The following is a 17,190-nucleotide window of genomic DNA, read 5'->3' on the forward strand; positions in this document are numbered from 1 at the left end:
TATTATATATTAAATAATAAAATAATATTATTGATTCGATTATAATTCATGCGTTTGTGTTTTAAATTTATCACATCTGGGATGTCTACTAGAGTCTTGTTTTGGTCAGGTTTAAGTCAGTAATTACTAAGAATTGCAGGCCTATAATACATAATGCCAAATTTCCATGAAAACAATTGTACCGCTTTTTTTATGTAATTCCTGACATAATCATACCGCCAGGGAGGTTAAAGAGGACCTGTCCTGCTTATTTCTATTAAAAGGGATGTTTACAAAGGACAGTGTAAAAATAAAAGATAAAATAGATTGAAAAAAAATGAAAGCGCCCTGTCCCTGTCAGCTCGCGCGCAGAAGCGAGCGCATACACAAGTCGCGCCCACATATGTAAACGGTATTTAAACCACACATGTGAGGTATCACTGCGATTGTTAGAGTAAGAGCAATAATTTGAGCCCTAGAACTCCTCTGTATCTCTAAACTGGTAACCTGTAGACATTTTTAAATGTTGCCTATGGGGATTTTTAAGTACCAATGTTTGTCGCCATTCCACGAGCGTGCGCAATTTTGAAGCATGACATGTTGGGTATCTATTTACTCGGCGTAACAATATCTTTCACATTATAGAAAAAAATTGGGCTAACTCTACTGTTTTCTTATTTTTTAATTCATTCATTAATTAGATTCCAAAAAGATTGCGTTTGTAAGACCGCTGCGCAAATACAGTGTGATTAAAAAAATATTGCAACAATCTCCATTTTATTCTCTAGGGTTTCTGATATTAAAAAAAATATAATGTTTGGGAGTTCTAAGTAATTGTATAGCAAAAAAACTGATTTTAACTTGTAAACAACAAGTGTCAGAAATAGGCCCGGTTCTTAAGTGGTTAATGACTTTGATAGGATCTGGGACAAAATCCCTCTTGAGATGTATTCAAACCTGGTGGCCAACTACAAGAAACTTCTGACCTCTGTGATTGCCAACAAGGGTTTTGCCACCAAGTACTAAGTCATGTTTTGCAAAGGGGTAAAATAATTATTTCACTCATTAAAATCCAAATCAATTTAAATCTTTTTTGAAATGCGTTTTTCTGGGGTTTTTTTTTTTTGTTTTTCTATCTCTCACTGTTAAAATACACCTACCAATAAAATTATAGACTGATCATTTCTTTGTCATTGGGCAAACATACAAAATCAGTAGGGGATCATATACTTTTGTCCCTCATTGTAAATTAAACATTTTTCTGATATATTTCACAACAATAACCTGTCCATTACCAAATCAGCTGGGGCCAAACCAGGAGAAGCCAACCAACTACCCCATACCTTCTCAAATTTGAAAAAATCTGCCCCTATGCTGATATTTCAGCTTTTCTAACCTCAATGTTGTGCCCATCTGTGCAAGCCACATTAGAGGCAAAAAGGGAGTACTGAAAATTAAATTAGTAAAATGAGCCTGCGAGCCTAAAACAATGCTCTGGATGCGGTTTACAGTGTTAAGGACCCATGTCTATGGAGATCTGAAATCTGGAGTTCACGGTAGTAACCACAGGATTTCAAGTAGCGATGAAGCTTCGGGCACCTCCATAGTAAGTGTATTAGGTCCCCTACATCCCTGTTACATCTAGTGCATATATGGTCGTGGTGTGCGCCCATGGAATGTAGCCTGAGTAGGGTACAGTGGACTCTCAATAGAATGTATAATTGTGACAGTCTCTGTGAGACGTTAAAGCGGAGTTCCGGCCACGAAAATATTTTTTCAATAAAAATACCCCCGGGACAGTCAGGGCTAGTACATTCCACAATGGATAGCCTCTGTACTGTCCCGGGTCGCACTTACCTTTTAGAAGAAATACTTACCTTGAAAATTTCTTCTCCAGCACTGCCATCTCAGGTGTGGGCAGCTGAAGCCAGTGCATCCTCTTCTGTGTCCTCTTCTCCCAGAATGCGCCTGCACCGGCCCCGCTCGTCACTTACGATGCGGGCGCGTCATCCCTCCACAGCTTCTGGGCATGCCCAGAAGCTGTTTAGCAGGGAATGACGCGCCCGCACCGGAACTGATGAGTTCCTAGGAGCGATGACGTTCAGCTCCCAGGAATCAATGCAGAGAGGAAGTGTCGGTGCGGGCCGCGGCCGCAGAGGGAGGAAGTGGAAGAAAGGTAAGTATATTTTTCTTCAATAACAAGGTAAGTAAACAAAAAAAAAAAATCGTAACTATCCATTTATTTTTCAGGTGACCATAAGCAAGCGGATGGCCCAAAATTGACTATGTCGATTTTGTGGCCGGGACTCCGCTTTAAGAGAGCACCCCCGCACTGCCTCCAGAGCCTCCTCCTATTGGTCTCCCAGGGTATCGCTTATGTCCCTCTCCCACCTTTCACATGCAGAGCTAGGGAATTTCTCCAGATATACCCCTAAGAGCATGGCAGTTGGAGATAAAGCCCTTGGTAAGAACGGGACTGCTGCATAATTCCAAAGAGCGGGGTCGGTGACATCTCAGAAGTCCCCAGAGACCTTTGAGCATTCAACACATGTTTCAATTGTAAATATTAAAAGAACATATTTGAGGGAATGCCATATCTAGACTGCAATTGTGCAAAGGAGATTAAATGAACATTAGTCATGATATGTTTAATATGTGGCACCCCATACCCCCGCCACCTAGCCGCATGCTGTACCTTGGCCGATTCTAGGTAGGTTTGGTTATCCCAAATAGGCCTGTACCCTGTGTAACCTGTAACCTTTTGTAGTTGTTTTAGCTTTCTCCCATTTTTTGTGTATAAGTCTGTAAATCAGATAATATTTAATTAGTTTGGAAAAAAGCCTAGCCTCTAGTCCCTCAGCCAAGGTTTGGCCTTACTAAAATGACACATTACAGACCGTGTGGAGTCATGAGTTCCATCCTTAAAGGCTGTCATCCTCGCTAGGCCTCCCACCAAGTAGTGAAGTTAAGGCGCAATGTAAAAGAGCCAGGGATTTGGGAGAGCCAGCCCTCCCCTATCCTTTGGCTTCTGCAGTTGTTCTAGTTTAATTTTAGCATTACCTCCTTTCCACAACAGGGACCAGAAAATAGTGTTGACCACACTGAAATTTTTTAGCGGGATAACCACCGGGGAGTTATGCAGATGGTAGAGAAGTCGGAGCATCAAAATCATTTTGACCAGATTGGCCCTTCCTGCCACAGAGAGCCATAACTTGGTCCAGAGTTTACCCTTGCCCCTAAATTTCATTAGCAAGGGGAAAATATTTAAGCAGCAACAGCCTATGAGCTGTGCAGAGATTACTATCCCCAAGTATTTAAATGAGGTCTCCACTGGTACTTGACAAAGGGACGCCGTTACAGGGATGACCCCCTATTCCAGTGGTAATAAAGTGGACTTAGGCCAGTTGATTGTTACCCCTGAAAACTTTCCAAAGTCTAAAATAGTGGACATGACATGCCTCAGCGAATTCTCTGTGTCCCTCAATAACAAAAGCAAATCTGCATAAAGTAGGACTTTCTCATGTAATATACCATACTGGAACCTCTTTATATGTTTATTGGTCCTAATTCGTGCCGCTAGCAACTTTATTGCCAAGGCTAACAATAGCTATGAGAGGGGACAGCCCTGTCTTATTAATCCTCCCTAACTCAAATGGGGTGGATAGTTTGCCCCTTCCATTATACTGCCCTGTGGGCAATAGTACAAAAGCCCAACCCAGGATTTAAAAAGAGCACCAAACCTTTCTAACACGGCCCACAAGTAGCCCACTTCAACACTGTCAAACGCTTTGTTGGCATTTAACGACCACAAAGCCCTTCCGTTCACATTATCTGCTGGAGTTTGCATGTTGACAAACAACCCTCTAAGATTAATAGCCAGAGATTTGTTGGGCACGAAGCCCGCCTGGTCAGCATGAATTATGTCAGCAACGACAGTGTTTAGCCTCCTGGCCAGAACCTTAACCAATATTTTAATGTCTGATTGAAGGAGAGATGGAGGCCTATAGGAGGTGGGTTCTGTGGCAATCTTATCTGGTTTCAATAATAGGATAATGCTGGCCCTTGACATTGATAAAGGTAATTTTTGTTTAGACCAAACCTCATTGTATATCTTGAGCAACCGCTGCAGTAGTAGTTTAGAATACATTTGGTAGACTTCCATAGGTACCCCATCATCCCCTGGGGCTTTGAAGTTTAGGAACATTTCAACCGCCTCCTGTAGGTAGCTCCTGTAGTGTAAAAGTAACTGGTAAGTTCCTACTGCGTTTAGAATGCCTTGGAGGCATAAATATCCATATAAAATCGAACAAACTCAGTCCTAACAGCTTCAGGCGTGTTGACCAGTCGACCGGTAGGTAATTTCAAAGCCACAATAGCAGGAGCTGAGGGTCTAACATTTACAATTTTGGCGAGAAGGCGGCTGGTCTACTCCCCCTCCTCATAGAAAGTGACCTTAGAATAGAAATGTTTCTTCTCTGCCTTTGAATTGAGTCATTTCGTTAGCGAATCCTGAGCTGACAACCAAGACGCCTTTGATTGCTCTGAAGAGTTGGCTAGATACTCATGCATACACTTGAAGAAACTGTAGGAAGTGGTTGATTTTTTTTTTTTTTTTTCATATATAGTCTAAATAATATGTGATCATAGTTCATGAAATGTTGTTATTCTTTGCAGGGGTTTCAACAGAAGTTTGCCTTTCACAGCAAAGAGATTGTTGCAATCAGCTGCTCATGGTGCAAATTGGCGGTAAGTCTCACTGTCACTGCTGTCTGACTGTGCTGTCACCTCCTCTGTGATCTGGCCTTAGAGTGGAAAGAAATACAGCATGGATCTGAAGAGTCTCTTCTATGGCAGGGACATGTTCCTGAAACCCATTGAAAAGAAACCAGTGTTAAGTTGGCCATACACCATTAGATTTTTTTTTTCATTCAGCCTGCAGGCCAAACGAAAACAAAACTCACCAATTCCTGTATTGTGAATGGACAGATCTTCAACTGTGCCTATTGTATTCAATTCAGTCGAAATTCGTGAACAGCATATGCATCTGTTTACATGCAGCTGCTATTCAGCCAAATGTTTTCCATCCAGATCCTCTGTCGAGCAGGATGGGGCAAACAGGGTCACCCACTTAGCAAATTTTGGTTGGTTCATAAGAAAACAGCTGAAATTTGCATAGTGTATGGACAGCTTTAAGGGAACTCTTTAGTCTCAAGCCTTGAGAAAGGAGCAGCAAAGCTCCGAAATGGGTAGCCACACCTCCTATTGCGATCCTCCCAGGTGTGATGTCACTTCTGGTTCTGTGCCTTCCACCATGGTTCTGGCATTTCTGGGTTCAGCTTTCAATGCCCATCCTTCCAGCTAGCGTTCGTACCTACATCTACATCGTCGACAGTCCACCACGAGGCTTGCCGGTACAGGATTGTGAAGGAAGATATGCTTGTACTTGTTTTTAATCAAGTGATTTGCCATTCATCTTTCATAATAAAATTGCACATATGTGCTGCACTTAGAGGATCAGCATGACATCTGGGCTATCTTCAAAAGTCATTGAGTTGTGAATTCACTGGTTGCCTTCTTGTTCCAGGGCAATGATGTTGAAGTGAATGAAAGCTAAGCAACTATAATCTGCACACAGAGGCCTGTAGTTGTGACCTATGTATTTTTCTCCTCACAGATCTCCTTTAAACAGACCCTGCTGGGTCTCTAAACATATCAAAACAGCACACGTCTGCAATAGAATAGAGGTAGGCGTGTACTTGCCTCTCTAGTAGTCTGTATCTTCTACCTCAACTCTAATGCAGATGCCACTTTTAGTCTCTTTGGGATTCAACACTTCGAGCAGTGTCAGGCGTCTGTCTTCTGCCATGCACTGCAGTTACTTCCTCTCATAGCATAAAAAACCAGAGAAGGGCGCACCAACCTAATGCAATACCATAAAATGTTTATTGTAAATGGTTAAAACCACAACATACATTATACTCACAAGAGTTTGCTGTGTATAAGCATGAAAACCAAAGGATTCCTTCGGCTATCCAGAGACCTCAGGACCATATTCCTTAATAATGACAAGAGAACTTGAAGGTGTCCATATAGATAGGGCTACGGCGTTTCGAGGGAGGACCCTCTTCCTCAGAGCCATGGTTTCCTATGTCTGTTCAGAACATCGCAGGTGGCAGAGGATGGAACAACAGTGCATGGCGGGGAACACTATCTGACACTCCTGAAAGTGTTGAATCCCGATGAGACTGACAGAAGCTGCAGTGATGAAAGAGAGGGAGAAATGGGCCTTTAGTATACCACCTCTTCTATTGCAGGGCAGCATTGTTTTGAGAGGCTTAGGCTGCATTCACACTTGAGCGTAGGGTTTTCGCATGGTTTTTTACCGCGATTTTCAGGCGTTTTTGGAGGCAGGCGTTGACATCTAACGCTGGTAATCAGCCCAAAAAGAAGCTCATGTACTTTTTTCAGCTACAGGCATTTTGCAAAATGCTCAGATGTGAACAGGGGCCATTTAAATGAATGGGGTTTTATTTGTTGGGCGTTTTTAGAACGTTTTTTTTTTAGCGTTTTTGGAGCTGAAAAACACTCGAAAACGCCCAGGTGGGAATGGAGCCTTAGAGACCTGACAGGGTCTCTTCAAGTGTGATAAAAAACAATGACTTCGGCAGGCAAAGCTGTGACCCTTACAGGTAGTGCCAGACCTGCCTTTTAACCACTTCTATTGGTCCTTCACAATGATGTGCTGCCTTTTTTTTTTTATAAAGTTTCTATGACCCAGTTATACTAACTTAATACAGGTCCCTTCTCCTCTATGCTGATTCTGGTGAAGGGGACTATTCAACCACAGCAGCTATGTATGCAGCCAACCTCTCCTGGTTCTGCCTGCTTGCGGTGATGTCATCACGACTGCACTGTAGCTAGTGCGGGATCATGACAGTGAAACTTTTTAAAGCATATGGACAGTATTCATGTCATCCGGATGTGACATGGACACTCCCATAGGTATCCTTTACTCATCAGCACTAAAGAGTGAAGAACTGGGATGCTGGACTGTGGATGGAGGTAAGTATATCTGGGTCATAAAACTTCACTTTCAAAATGATAGATTGGCTCTCTGGCTGAGAGCGAGTGGAGAGCAAAAGGGTAGAATTTTTTTTTTTTATTCAGCCAGAGTACAGCTTTCAATGTCATTTATGATGTCAGATAGCAATATATAGCAACCAGTTTGCAGTCTTTTTCAAGGATGTTTTAAATTGATGGAATGTAAAACATGATTGGTTGTGATGGATTTGTGCATCTTGTACTTCACTCAGTCTTTCTTAAATAGAGATTTTAATTTTTGGTAGCTGAAGGAGGGTTAAACTACCTTCCAGTCTCCAAAGACTCCAGGACTCATCTCTTCACAGGAGTCCTTGATCTCATTAAAGACTACAGTGATGAGCTCAGCACTTGCATTCCTGCTCTCCTTAACAAATTTTTCTATTTCATTGTTTTTATTAAAGTATTTTACAAGAAAGAATACAAAAGAATGTATCTCCAACAAATGTAAAATACATATAGAATGGGCTAAAGACCCAACATTTTTAAACACAAAAGAACATATGAAAAAGGGGCGTTCTTTGATATAGATTGAACTATCAGTGTGGGCTAACCCCAAAATTAATTCAAACTATGAATTTTAAATAAACAAGGCACATCTCAGGCTCGTTATACAGTAAAGGATTGCATTTCCAACAAAAGAGAAAGCAGAGCAGCTCCATCTAAGCACAGTATAAAAGATGCATTTAATAACAACAGACAAAAGCAAACTCACAGGATGGGCATGATAAACCGGCATGTAAAGGGTTCATCCACTCCAGTGGGAGGATGAGCAGCGGGGATCCGGGGAATCTTCGCTGGTTACAGTTGTGCTGGGGGCTGCCCGCACTTCCAGGTACGCGGTGTCCCTCAGAGAAGAGCCACTAACTTCACTTCCGGGTACGCGGTGTCCCTCAGAGAAGAGCCACTAACTTCACTTCCGGGTACACGGTGTCCCTCAGAGAAGAGCCACTAACTTCACTTCCGGGTAGAAGGTGGAGTGGGAGGTGCGCGCGTTCCAAGCATGCGTGCTTCTTCCTTAGGCAACCCTAGGGTCGGCACGCAAACCCCAATGGGCTGGAGATGCACCTGGCTATAACTGTATACATTCATGGGAGGGGGCCTATACCTCCAGGTAAAGGAAGCCGCATCCCTCGTCACCCAGTAACCAGTCTTCACTCTGAGGAAGTAGTCCCTTATCTAGGTTTATAGGGAATAAACAAGATAACCCAAGAGATATAATAGCAAAGACTGAGAAGAGAGAAAGAGAACAGGGGAAAGGTTGAGGGGGAAAGTAGAGCAGGACCTTGCACACCGAATCCCACCATCCTGAAGCTGCTTTAATCAGGTATGGATCGAGGATCTCCAGTCAGGTACTTGGCCCATGGGTCCCAAGCCTTTTCAGACCTCCTCATTTTATCATTCAAGATCTCTGACACGCGCTCATTAATCATAATCCAGGAACAATATTTCTTGAGCTGTTCGTTTCTCAAGTCAGATGATTTTTAAGATTTTGCGTTAATAATTTTTGCTGCTATGAATACAAAGGCTATGAGACGTCTCTGGGGTCTCGAGGCTGTCTCCACCTTGCAACTCAGCAATGCCTGTCTTGGGGATTTGACATAGTTGATTTGGGTGAAAGGGTAGATGAAATTATACACCCTAATGTATTATCCCTCTCTCCAGTACCACAACAAGGTCTCGTGCTTCATGCTGCATCACATAGAAGAACCGTGTTCCTTAGGCGCTCATGCTGCTGTCATAGTCCCACCCACCTGGATTGTCAGAGTGCGCCGGCCGCAGGTCAGTGATGCCTTGCTTTTTCCACTTCTTTCTGCTCCTCTTCCCCTGTTCTAAAATTCTTTACCTGTTTCCTTTAGAGTTCAATCAAGTCCAGCAAGAAGAAAAAGAGACCCTCATTCAAGAGAAAACCTAGCAAGAAAGGCACAGAGGTAAGCGTAAAAGGATCTGTGTGTGCTGCACACAGTGATATAAAGGGATTGTAAGCAATCACCTTGTAAAACAACCCATTCAGTTTAAAATTGAAATGAAAGGCAAAACATTTGTGTATAGATATAGAAAAAATGTATAAATACCTTTTATAAGAGATCATATTCCGTCTGTGTTCAGCTGCATAAGAGCTGGGGTAGGGGAAACCGCAGAACACTGATCTTGCCAGTGAATTGCTGGGCAGAGGGTGAGGCGGGGTGGGGGGGTCAGGACAAGTCTCATCATTGGAGCATAGCAGGCTGAGTTCCCAGCATAGCTGGAGAACTTACTATGGTATGTTCTGCTGCTTAGTATGATCAGTTTTTAATAGGAAAGCAGAGGGACCAGCAGGAACACCAGGGATTTTACATAAAGGAAGCAATACAAAGAGAACAGGACACATGATACAACAGGCACATATTAGGAATATAAAATGTAGGGTGTGCATATTCTTTAAAGATGAACTCCAGGCACATATAAAAAAAAATGAATGCAGCTCTGTAATCAATAACACACCATTAAATTTATTTTTTTCAATGCAAGCAATGTAAATACCTGAATTTGACCTGCACTCAGCTTCTCGCAACTCCTGCACAACAGAGATCAGACTGGGAGACAAGCGTGAAGCAGCACAAGGAGCCAGTCAGTTGTTCTGCAGTCATGCGCTAACAACAAACATGTTGACAGGAGGAGAGGACAGAGTGATGGAGAGGTTGGGCTGTTCAGGTGCTGCTACACTATCAGGATCTAGTTGCAGGCTGAATAAAGAAACAAAAACTTCATGAAGGCAAAGGAACACACCAGACAGGTCAGGGATAAAGTTGTGGAGAAGTTTTAAAGCAGAGTTAGGTTTTTACAAAAATATCCCAAGCTTTGAACATCTCACGGAGCACGGTTCAAGCCATTATTCAAAAATGGAAAGAGTATGGCACAACTGCAAACCTACCAAGACATGGCCGTCCACCTAAACTGACAGGCCGGGCAAGGAGAGCATTAATTAGAGAAGCAGCCAAGAGGCCGATGGTAACTCTGGAGGAGCTGCAGAGATCCACAGCTCAGGTGGGAGAATCTGTCCACAGGACAACGATTAGTTGTGCATCCCACAAATCTGGCCTTTATGGAAGAGTGGCAAGAAGAAAGCCATTGTTGAAAAAAATCCAATCTGACAGAGTTTGAGCTATTTTGCAAAGAAGAATGTGCAAAAATGTCCCTCTCTAGATGTGCAAAGCTGGTAGAGACATCCCCAAAAAGACTTGCAGCTGTAATTGTAGCGAAAGGTGGTTCCACAAAGTATTGGGGGGCTGAATACAAAATGCACGCCACACTTTAAAATGTTTATTTGAAAACCATTTATCATTTTGAATACATGAATATACATTTGAATATATGAATAATTTTTCAAGGCACTGTACTATTTCATCTGTGTATTAAGCTGTTTGTTCAGCAATAATAACAGGATAAATAAGCAATAATAACAGGATAAAGGAATAAGGCGTACCTTAACCACTTAAGCCCTGGAGGATTTGGCTGCTCAAAGATCAGGCCCTATTTTGCGATACGGCACTGCGTGACTTTAACGGACAATTGCGCGGTCCTGCGACGCTGTACCCAAATTAAATTGACGTTCTTTTTTTCCCACAAACAGAGCTTTCTTTTGGTGCTATTTGATCACCTGTGCAATTTTTACTTTTTGCGCTATAAACAAAAAAATAGCGACAATTTTGAAAAAATAACAATATTTTTCACATTTTTTTATATGAAATTCTCAAAAAAAATGTAAAAATCAAAATTTTTAACATTTTAGGCCAATTTGTTTTTTGCTACATATTTTTGGTAAAAAAAATCGCAATAAGCGTATTTTGATTGGTTTGCGCAAAAGTTATTGCTTTTACTAACTACAGGAAAGATTTATGTCATTTTTATTGTTTTTTTTTTTTTACTAGTAATGGCGGCGATCTGCGTTTTTTTTTTTTTTTTGCGGGACTGCGACATTGCGGCGGACAGATCGGACCCCTGACTGACATTTTTGACACTTTTGGGGTACCAGTGACATTACTACAGTAATCAGTGCTAAAAATAGGCACTGTTACTGTAAAAATGACACTGGCAGGGAAGGGGGTTAACTTTATTGGTGATCAAGGGGTTAAATGTGTCCCTAGGGGCGTGATTCTAACTGTCAAGGGGCGTGGCTTGTTAGATCATAACAGAGACATACGATCCTACATAGCAGGATCGCATAGCCTCTGTCATGATCTAAGGGAGAATGACAGATGGCTGTGTTTACATCAGCCGTCTGCCTTTCTCCCTCTCCTGAGCGAGATCGCGAGTGGCCGGCGGACATCGGAGCCATCGGTCACATGCTCGGGGATGTTATTGAACGAACGGGTGCGGGAGCGCGCCCCCGCCCCCTACAGGCTCGTGGGCGAGTGACGTACCGGTACGTCACTTTGCCCAGGAGGGGCTGACTGCCGCAGTATATAGTCGTGCAGCAGTCGGCAAGTGGTTAATGAGAGTGGTAGTATGATTGTAGGTCTGTGTTGCATTTGGAGAACTTCATCTTAAAAAATATGTTGGTTTTAGGAGCTGAGGATACGACCGTTCATTATCAGACCTGCTCCGTGCCCGCTTATGAAGCCCGTACTCGTTTTTGTGAACCCTAAGAGTGGAGGAAATCAGGTACAGACTCCTTCATTATACTATACCATTTATTGAGGAATAAAAAAATGGACAGCAGTGCATTCCTATGGACAAACGGATGTAAATGGACATCGCCCGTTTACGTTTGTTTTTCGTCCATTTCCGTTCAAGTCCATTTTTTTTTAAATGGAACAAGTCTGCATTTTGGTCTGTTTAAAAAAAAATGGAAGTGAATGAAATAACAGGATGTAAACAGATAATCATCTGTTTTTTTAGAAAAAGTTTTGATTTACATATTTTAATGTACTTTATGAACCAAAAGTTAACCTGTGATCCGGGTGAAGAGGGAAGAGCTTGCAAGAGTTGTGTATGCACCTTTACTTATGTTTTATGTCTTGTATGCACTGCAGGTGCAGACAAATACCTGTAGACATGCCTTTAATTCTGTGAGCTCCCAGAATCCTTTGCATTCTGCCTCTGCTACGCTGTAACCCCAAGCACCATGGCCCACACCTGCCCAGTTCTTGCCTGCCGAACTACAGATCACACCCCTCTTTATATAACCCCTCTTTTTTTGTATTCTCTGCACTCTGTCCTATCAAGCACAAGCATGTGATAGCAGTAAACAAACAGCTGGCAGCTTGTATGGGAGGGGTTGGAGTGTAGAGAATACAAACAAGGTGGGGTTGCATAGATGAGAAGAATATAAATATAATAACTCTGCACCAAAGGTATAATAAAATAATTATCCAGCTATGTTCTCTGTGGGGTGTGCAAAATAATTATGTTTGTGGCCGCGCTATAAATATAAGTGTTCAATACCTAAAACAAGAAGGTTATATAAATAACACTATTTAAAATGTTTTTAAAAACTTTTTTTGGGGGTTTAGTGCCGGCTCACACTATTGCGATGACAGACATTGCATATGATTTGGAGCGCACTGCTCCTAAAATCACATGCGATGTCTGTGCGATGCGAATTCAGCCATGCAGATTGTATGGCTGAATTCGCATCTGAATCGCAGTGAACTCGCACAGGACCCTTTTTTTATTCCGCAGCAGAATCGGATCGCATGGTGGTTCACAGCAGTGTGATCCGATTCATGTGCGAACTGTCAGATCGCACTGCGATATGCTAGCTGATCTGGGGGTGTCGTTAACTTTGCATTGACACCCCCCAGCGATTCGCATATGGTAGTGTGAACTGCCTGTGCTGCGAATGCGATTGCGGGAACACGCAGTAGATTTGCAGCGTTCCCGCATCGCAATAGTGTGAACCGGCACTTAAGAATAATTATTGTGGACACGTTGTTTGTGAACTGAGCAGTATAATTTTCTGAGCACAATATTTTTGAAGGTGAATATTTTTAGATACTTTCTTACATAGGGGTAGATTTACTAAAACTGGAGAGTGCAAAATCTGGTGCAGCTGTGCATGGTAGCCAATCAGCTTCTAACTTCATCTTGCAGAAGTGAGTCTGATTTTGCATTCTCCAGCTTTAGTAAATAAACCCCACTGTGTTATTTCTATAACCTTTTTGTTTTAGGTATTTAACACTTACATAGTTACATAGTTAGTGAGCTTGAAAAAAGACATCAGTCCATCCAGTTCAACCTATGATGTGTGTGTGTGTTTGCTGTTAACCGTACATTGTATACCCCTGCATGTTGTACATTGTATACCCCTGCATGTTGTACATTGTATACCCCTGTATGTTGTGGTCTTTAAGCTGCGCATCTAATAGTTTTTTGGAACTATCAATGCTCTCTGCTGATACGACTGTTTGTGGAAGAGAATTCCACATCTTTACTGCTCTTACAGTGAAGAACCCCCTGCATATTTTAAGGTTAAACCACCTTTCCTCTAGTTTTAGTGAGTGGCCACGTGTCTTATTGTATTCCCTTTCTCTGAATAGGTTTTTCCTTATGCTAGGGTTGCCAGTACAGTATTTGTACATTGATATCATATCACTTAATATTCAGTGTGGTCACACACACATTTATTATAGATGAGAAGAAGCTTGTAGTTCTGTAGTCAAGTAGGAGTGAACTGGGCAGGGCTGACAACAATGTTTGATATTTTAGAGCAGCAAAATTGTTGCCTCCCTACAGGTATTTATATTGTAAGCCTTCCCACTCTAAAAAAAAAAAAGTATAGGTTTCAGCAGTAGGGTGTATCCTCCCATTCAGGTCACCAATGGAGTCCCTAAAAGGTAGAAGAAGCCAGGATGTAAATCTGTTTGGCAGCAACTACCGAAAACCAAGATATTCGTTTTGTGTGGCATTTGACTTTTCTGTTTTAAAAGAGAAGTACGGCCAAAGCTGAACAAAGCCAAAGTTTGGCTGTAGTTGTTACAGGAGTGCAGTTTGTTCTGCACTTCTGTGACCCATTTTCAGCAGACAGTGGACCAACGTCTGCTGTCTGGTGACGTTACAGTGCCGGTCCAGGCTCGAGCAGGATCACGACAATGGAGTCGGGATCCACCCATATGCCTGGACCAGTACCTGATTCAGCCTCCCAGTGAGACGCTGGGAGCCTGAGCCGGCCGCTGCTGCCCCCTCCACAGCCCAGCAATCCAGTGAGTAGTGATGGATTCAGGCGTGTTCAGGATCCGTCCCTCAGCGCCTCTTAACACTGAGAACCAAGGCAATCTAACACTGCAGATCATACGCAAAAAACAGCGCTTGCAAAAATAATCAATGGTGTAACTCTCAGAAAATATACATATAACCAGTGTTATAGCAATGATCCTATAAACATAGGGAGATGAAGTGCAATCGTGCTAAATGCAACAATGATCCGTGCAAATTTTGAGCAAATACAAAAGTGCTGGAAATTTTGAGAAAATACAAAGGTGCAAAAATTCAGTATTATGTGCAAATGCTGAAGAAAAAAAGTCCAATAGAAATATGCAGAATATATAAAATGTGATCCAATATAATGTGCAAAAGTGCTTGAGTGCTGCTATCATAAAATGCTTTAGTGCTCCAAACGGTGCAAGAGTGTCCCGAATCCCTTTGATAACCCACTCACCAGAACCGATGGACCTTCCTAGAAGGTCAAATGAGCCTCATAATAAATCCACAGAATAGGACTCCTCCAAATTAACCCCCATAAGATCCTTCCTTATGTCTTCCCCCTGGACAGCTCAAAGGAAAGGAATGACCAACATAGTGAAGTCCGCATGTAAAAGTTTATTATCCACTTATTTACATACATAGTTACATAGTAGGTGAGGTTGAATAAAGACAACAGTCCATCCAGTTCAACCTGTGTAGGTGTGTGTGGCTGCAATCATCTCACATACCCCTGTATGTTCTGATCCTTGAGATGTACGTCTAAGAGTCTTTTGAAAGCCACCATACTTCCCGCAGAAACCACCTCTTGTGGTAGAGAATTCCGCAATCTTGTAGCCCGTAAAGAACCCCCCACGTTGCCTGAGGTTAAAACGCTTCTCCTCTAATCGCATTGTATGTCCCCGAGTCCTCATGCAATCCCTTCGACTGAACAGCTTTTTTTCTAAGCTGAGATCCCCATTGAGATATTTAAAAATTGCTATCATGTCCCCCCTCAGGCGTCTCTTCTCCAGGGAGAATAAATCAAGCGATTGCAGACGCTCTTCATAATTAAGGTCCTCCAATCCCCTAATCAGTTTAGTTGCCCTTTTCTGGACTCTCTCCAGCTCCAACACATCCCTCCTGAGGACTGGCGACCAGAACTGGACAGAATACTCCAGATGCGGTCGGACCAGAGTTTTATAAAGTGGAAGGATTATAGACTTATCTCTGGAATACATCCCTTTCTTTATGCATGCTAATATTCTGCTGGCCTTGGCAGCTGCGCTTGACATTGCATGCTGTTGCCTAGTCTATCATCAACCAAGACTCCCAGATCCTTCTCCATTTTTGATTCCCCCAAGGGTTCCCCTCCTAAAGTGTATTGTGCTTTTATGTTTCTAATCCCCAAGTGCAAAACCTTACACTTCTCCACGTTAAACCTAATTTGCCAAGTCATTGCCCACTCCGTTATTTTGTCCAGGTCATCCTGTAGGATATCTGCTTCATGCTGTGCAGTTATTGCCATGCCCAATTTTGTGTCATCTGCAAAAACTAGTTAAATACTTACAAAAACAGAAGTAGTGGCACGCATATAGGTAACAAATCACAGTATCGCAATGCCTCCAGGAAAGTCGCCGACGTGCGTTCCCCGGACTCCAGGAAGTGACGTCGTTGGTTTGCCGTGACCGGAAGTGCGTCTACGCGTTTCACCCGCCCACTAGGGCGTTATCAAAGACATCCATATTTGTTATTTGTTAACACTGCAGATCGGTCGGTTCTCACAGCTCTCTACTCTGCCCCCTCACTCACTGGTAGTAATGGGCTCAGGCATGTTCAGGATCGTAGTCCCAACCGAACTGAGCAATCCCACCAGGAAGCCGACACTGCACACCACCAATCATAGTCAGTGTTAGAGGCGCCGGGGGACAGATGTAGCATCGGACCAATGCTGCATCCACCTAGGTAAGTATAATCCTTAAAAGAAAAAAAAAACCCATACATCTCTTTTAAAGCCATTACCTAATAGCTGACAAGTTTGGATGACTATTGGTAAAACAGAATACAAAAAAAATGGCTAAATCCATGTTTGGTTACACCCTTTGAGTAAAGATTTGATGGAAAATTGTAGGCCAACACAATATTATTTTTTCTGTCACCTACACATAGAAGCCTATACAAGTTCATGTAATTTATTTGCATTAATTCTTGATGGAAAACGCAGGTTATAAGTTATGTGACGTTACTTTTGCTCACACAGGGCGTAAAGATCCTTCAGTCCTTTATGTGGTATCTAAATCCACGGCAAGTGTTTGATCTTAACCAAGGTGGCCCAAGAGAAGCGTAAGTGTTGAGATCAGCTATTTTATTATGTGAAACATTTCGATCGATTATATAAAAACTTGAAATATCAGATTGTGTGTGTAGAACAAATAAAACATTGGAGGAAGTATTACTCTAGCACATAGTATGACAGTGTGTGGACCTTTGTCTACAGTTCCCAGCGAACCCCAGTAAGAAGATTCATCTTAAAATTACATAGGGTGAAAACAGACACTAATCTATTGCGTTAAAACCGGGGTTTCCAAACTAAGGGCCACTTTACTGTCCTTCAGACTTTAGGGGGGCCAGACTGTGGCCATTGGGAGTAGAAATTGTGCTGACATTGTTTACTGTGAGTACCAGTGCATCTTTGGCATTAGGGGGAGGAATAGTGCCCTATCATTGGTTTCAGGGAGGAATAGCGCCACCTTTTTGATGTCAGTGGGAGGAATAGTGCCCCATTGTTAATGTCAGTAACAGAAATTATGCCCCTTTTTTTTTGATGTCAGTGGCAGGAATAGTGCCCCTTTGTTGGTGTCAGTGGGAGGAATAGCGCCCCGTTGTTGGTGTCAGTGGGAGGAATAGCGCCCCGTTGTTGGTGTCAGTGGGAGGAATAGTGCCACTTTGTTG

The 17,190-nt window shown here is 42.5% G+C and overlaps 1 protein-coding gene across 5 annotated transcripts in view; it reads left to right on the forward strand.

Moving 5' to 3' along the window:
• DGKZ (diacylglycerol kinase zeta) overlaps window positions 1–17,190 on the forward strand; it is a 382,126-nt gene that overhangs the window by 286,269 nt on the left and 78,667 nt on the right. For all 5 annotated transcript variants that reach the window (XM_082269996.1, XM_082269998.1, XM_082269997.1 and 2 more), the window contains 5 exons: window positions 4,654–4,725; window positions 8,743–8,859; window positions 8,937–9,008; window positions 11,626–11,721; window positions 16,499–16,581. In XM_082269996.1, the coding sequence (XP_082126122.1) occupies window positions 4,654–4,725; window positions 8,743–8,859; window positions 8,937–9,008; window positions 11,626–11,721; window positions 16,499–16,581 (440 nt within the window). The remainder of the gene's footprint in view (window positions 1–4,653; window positions 4,726–8,742; window positions 8,860–8,936; window positions 9,009–11,625; window positions 11,722–16,498; window positions 16,582–17,190) is intronic.

This window comes from Pelophylax lessonae (genome assembly GCF_965119305.1).
Source record: "Pelophylax lessonae genome assembly, chromosome: 10".
NCBI lineage: Eukaryota > Metazoa > Chordata > Amphibia > Anura > Ranidae > Pelophylax > Pelophylax lessonae.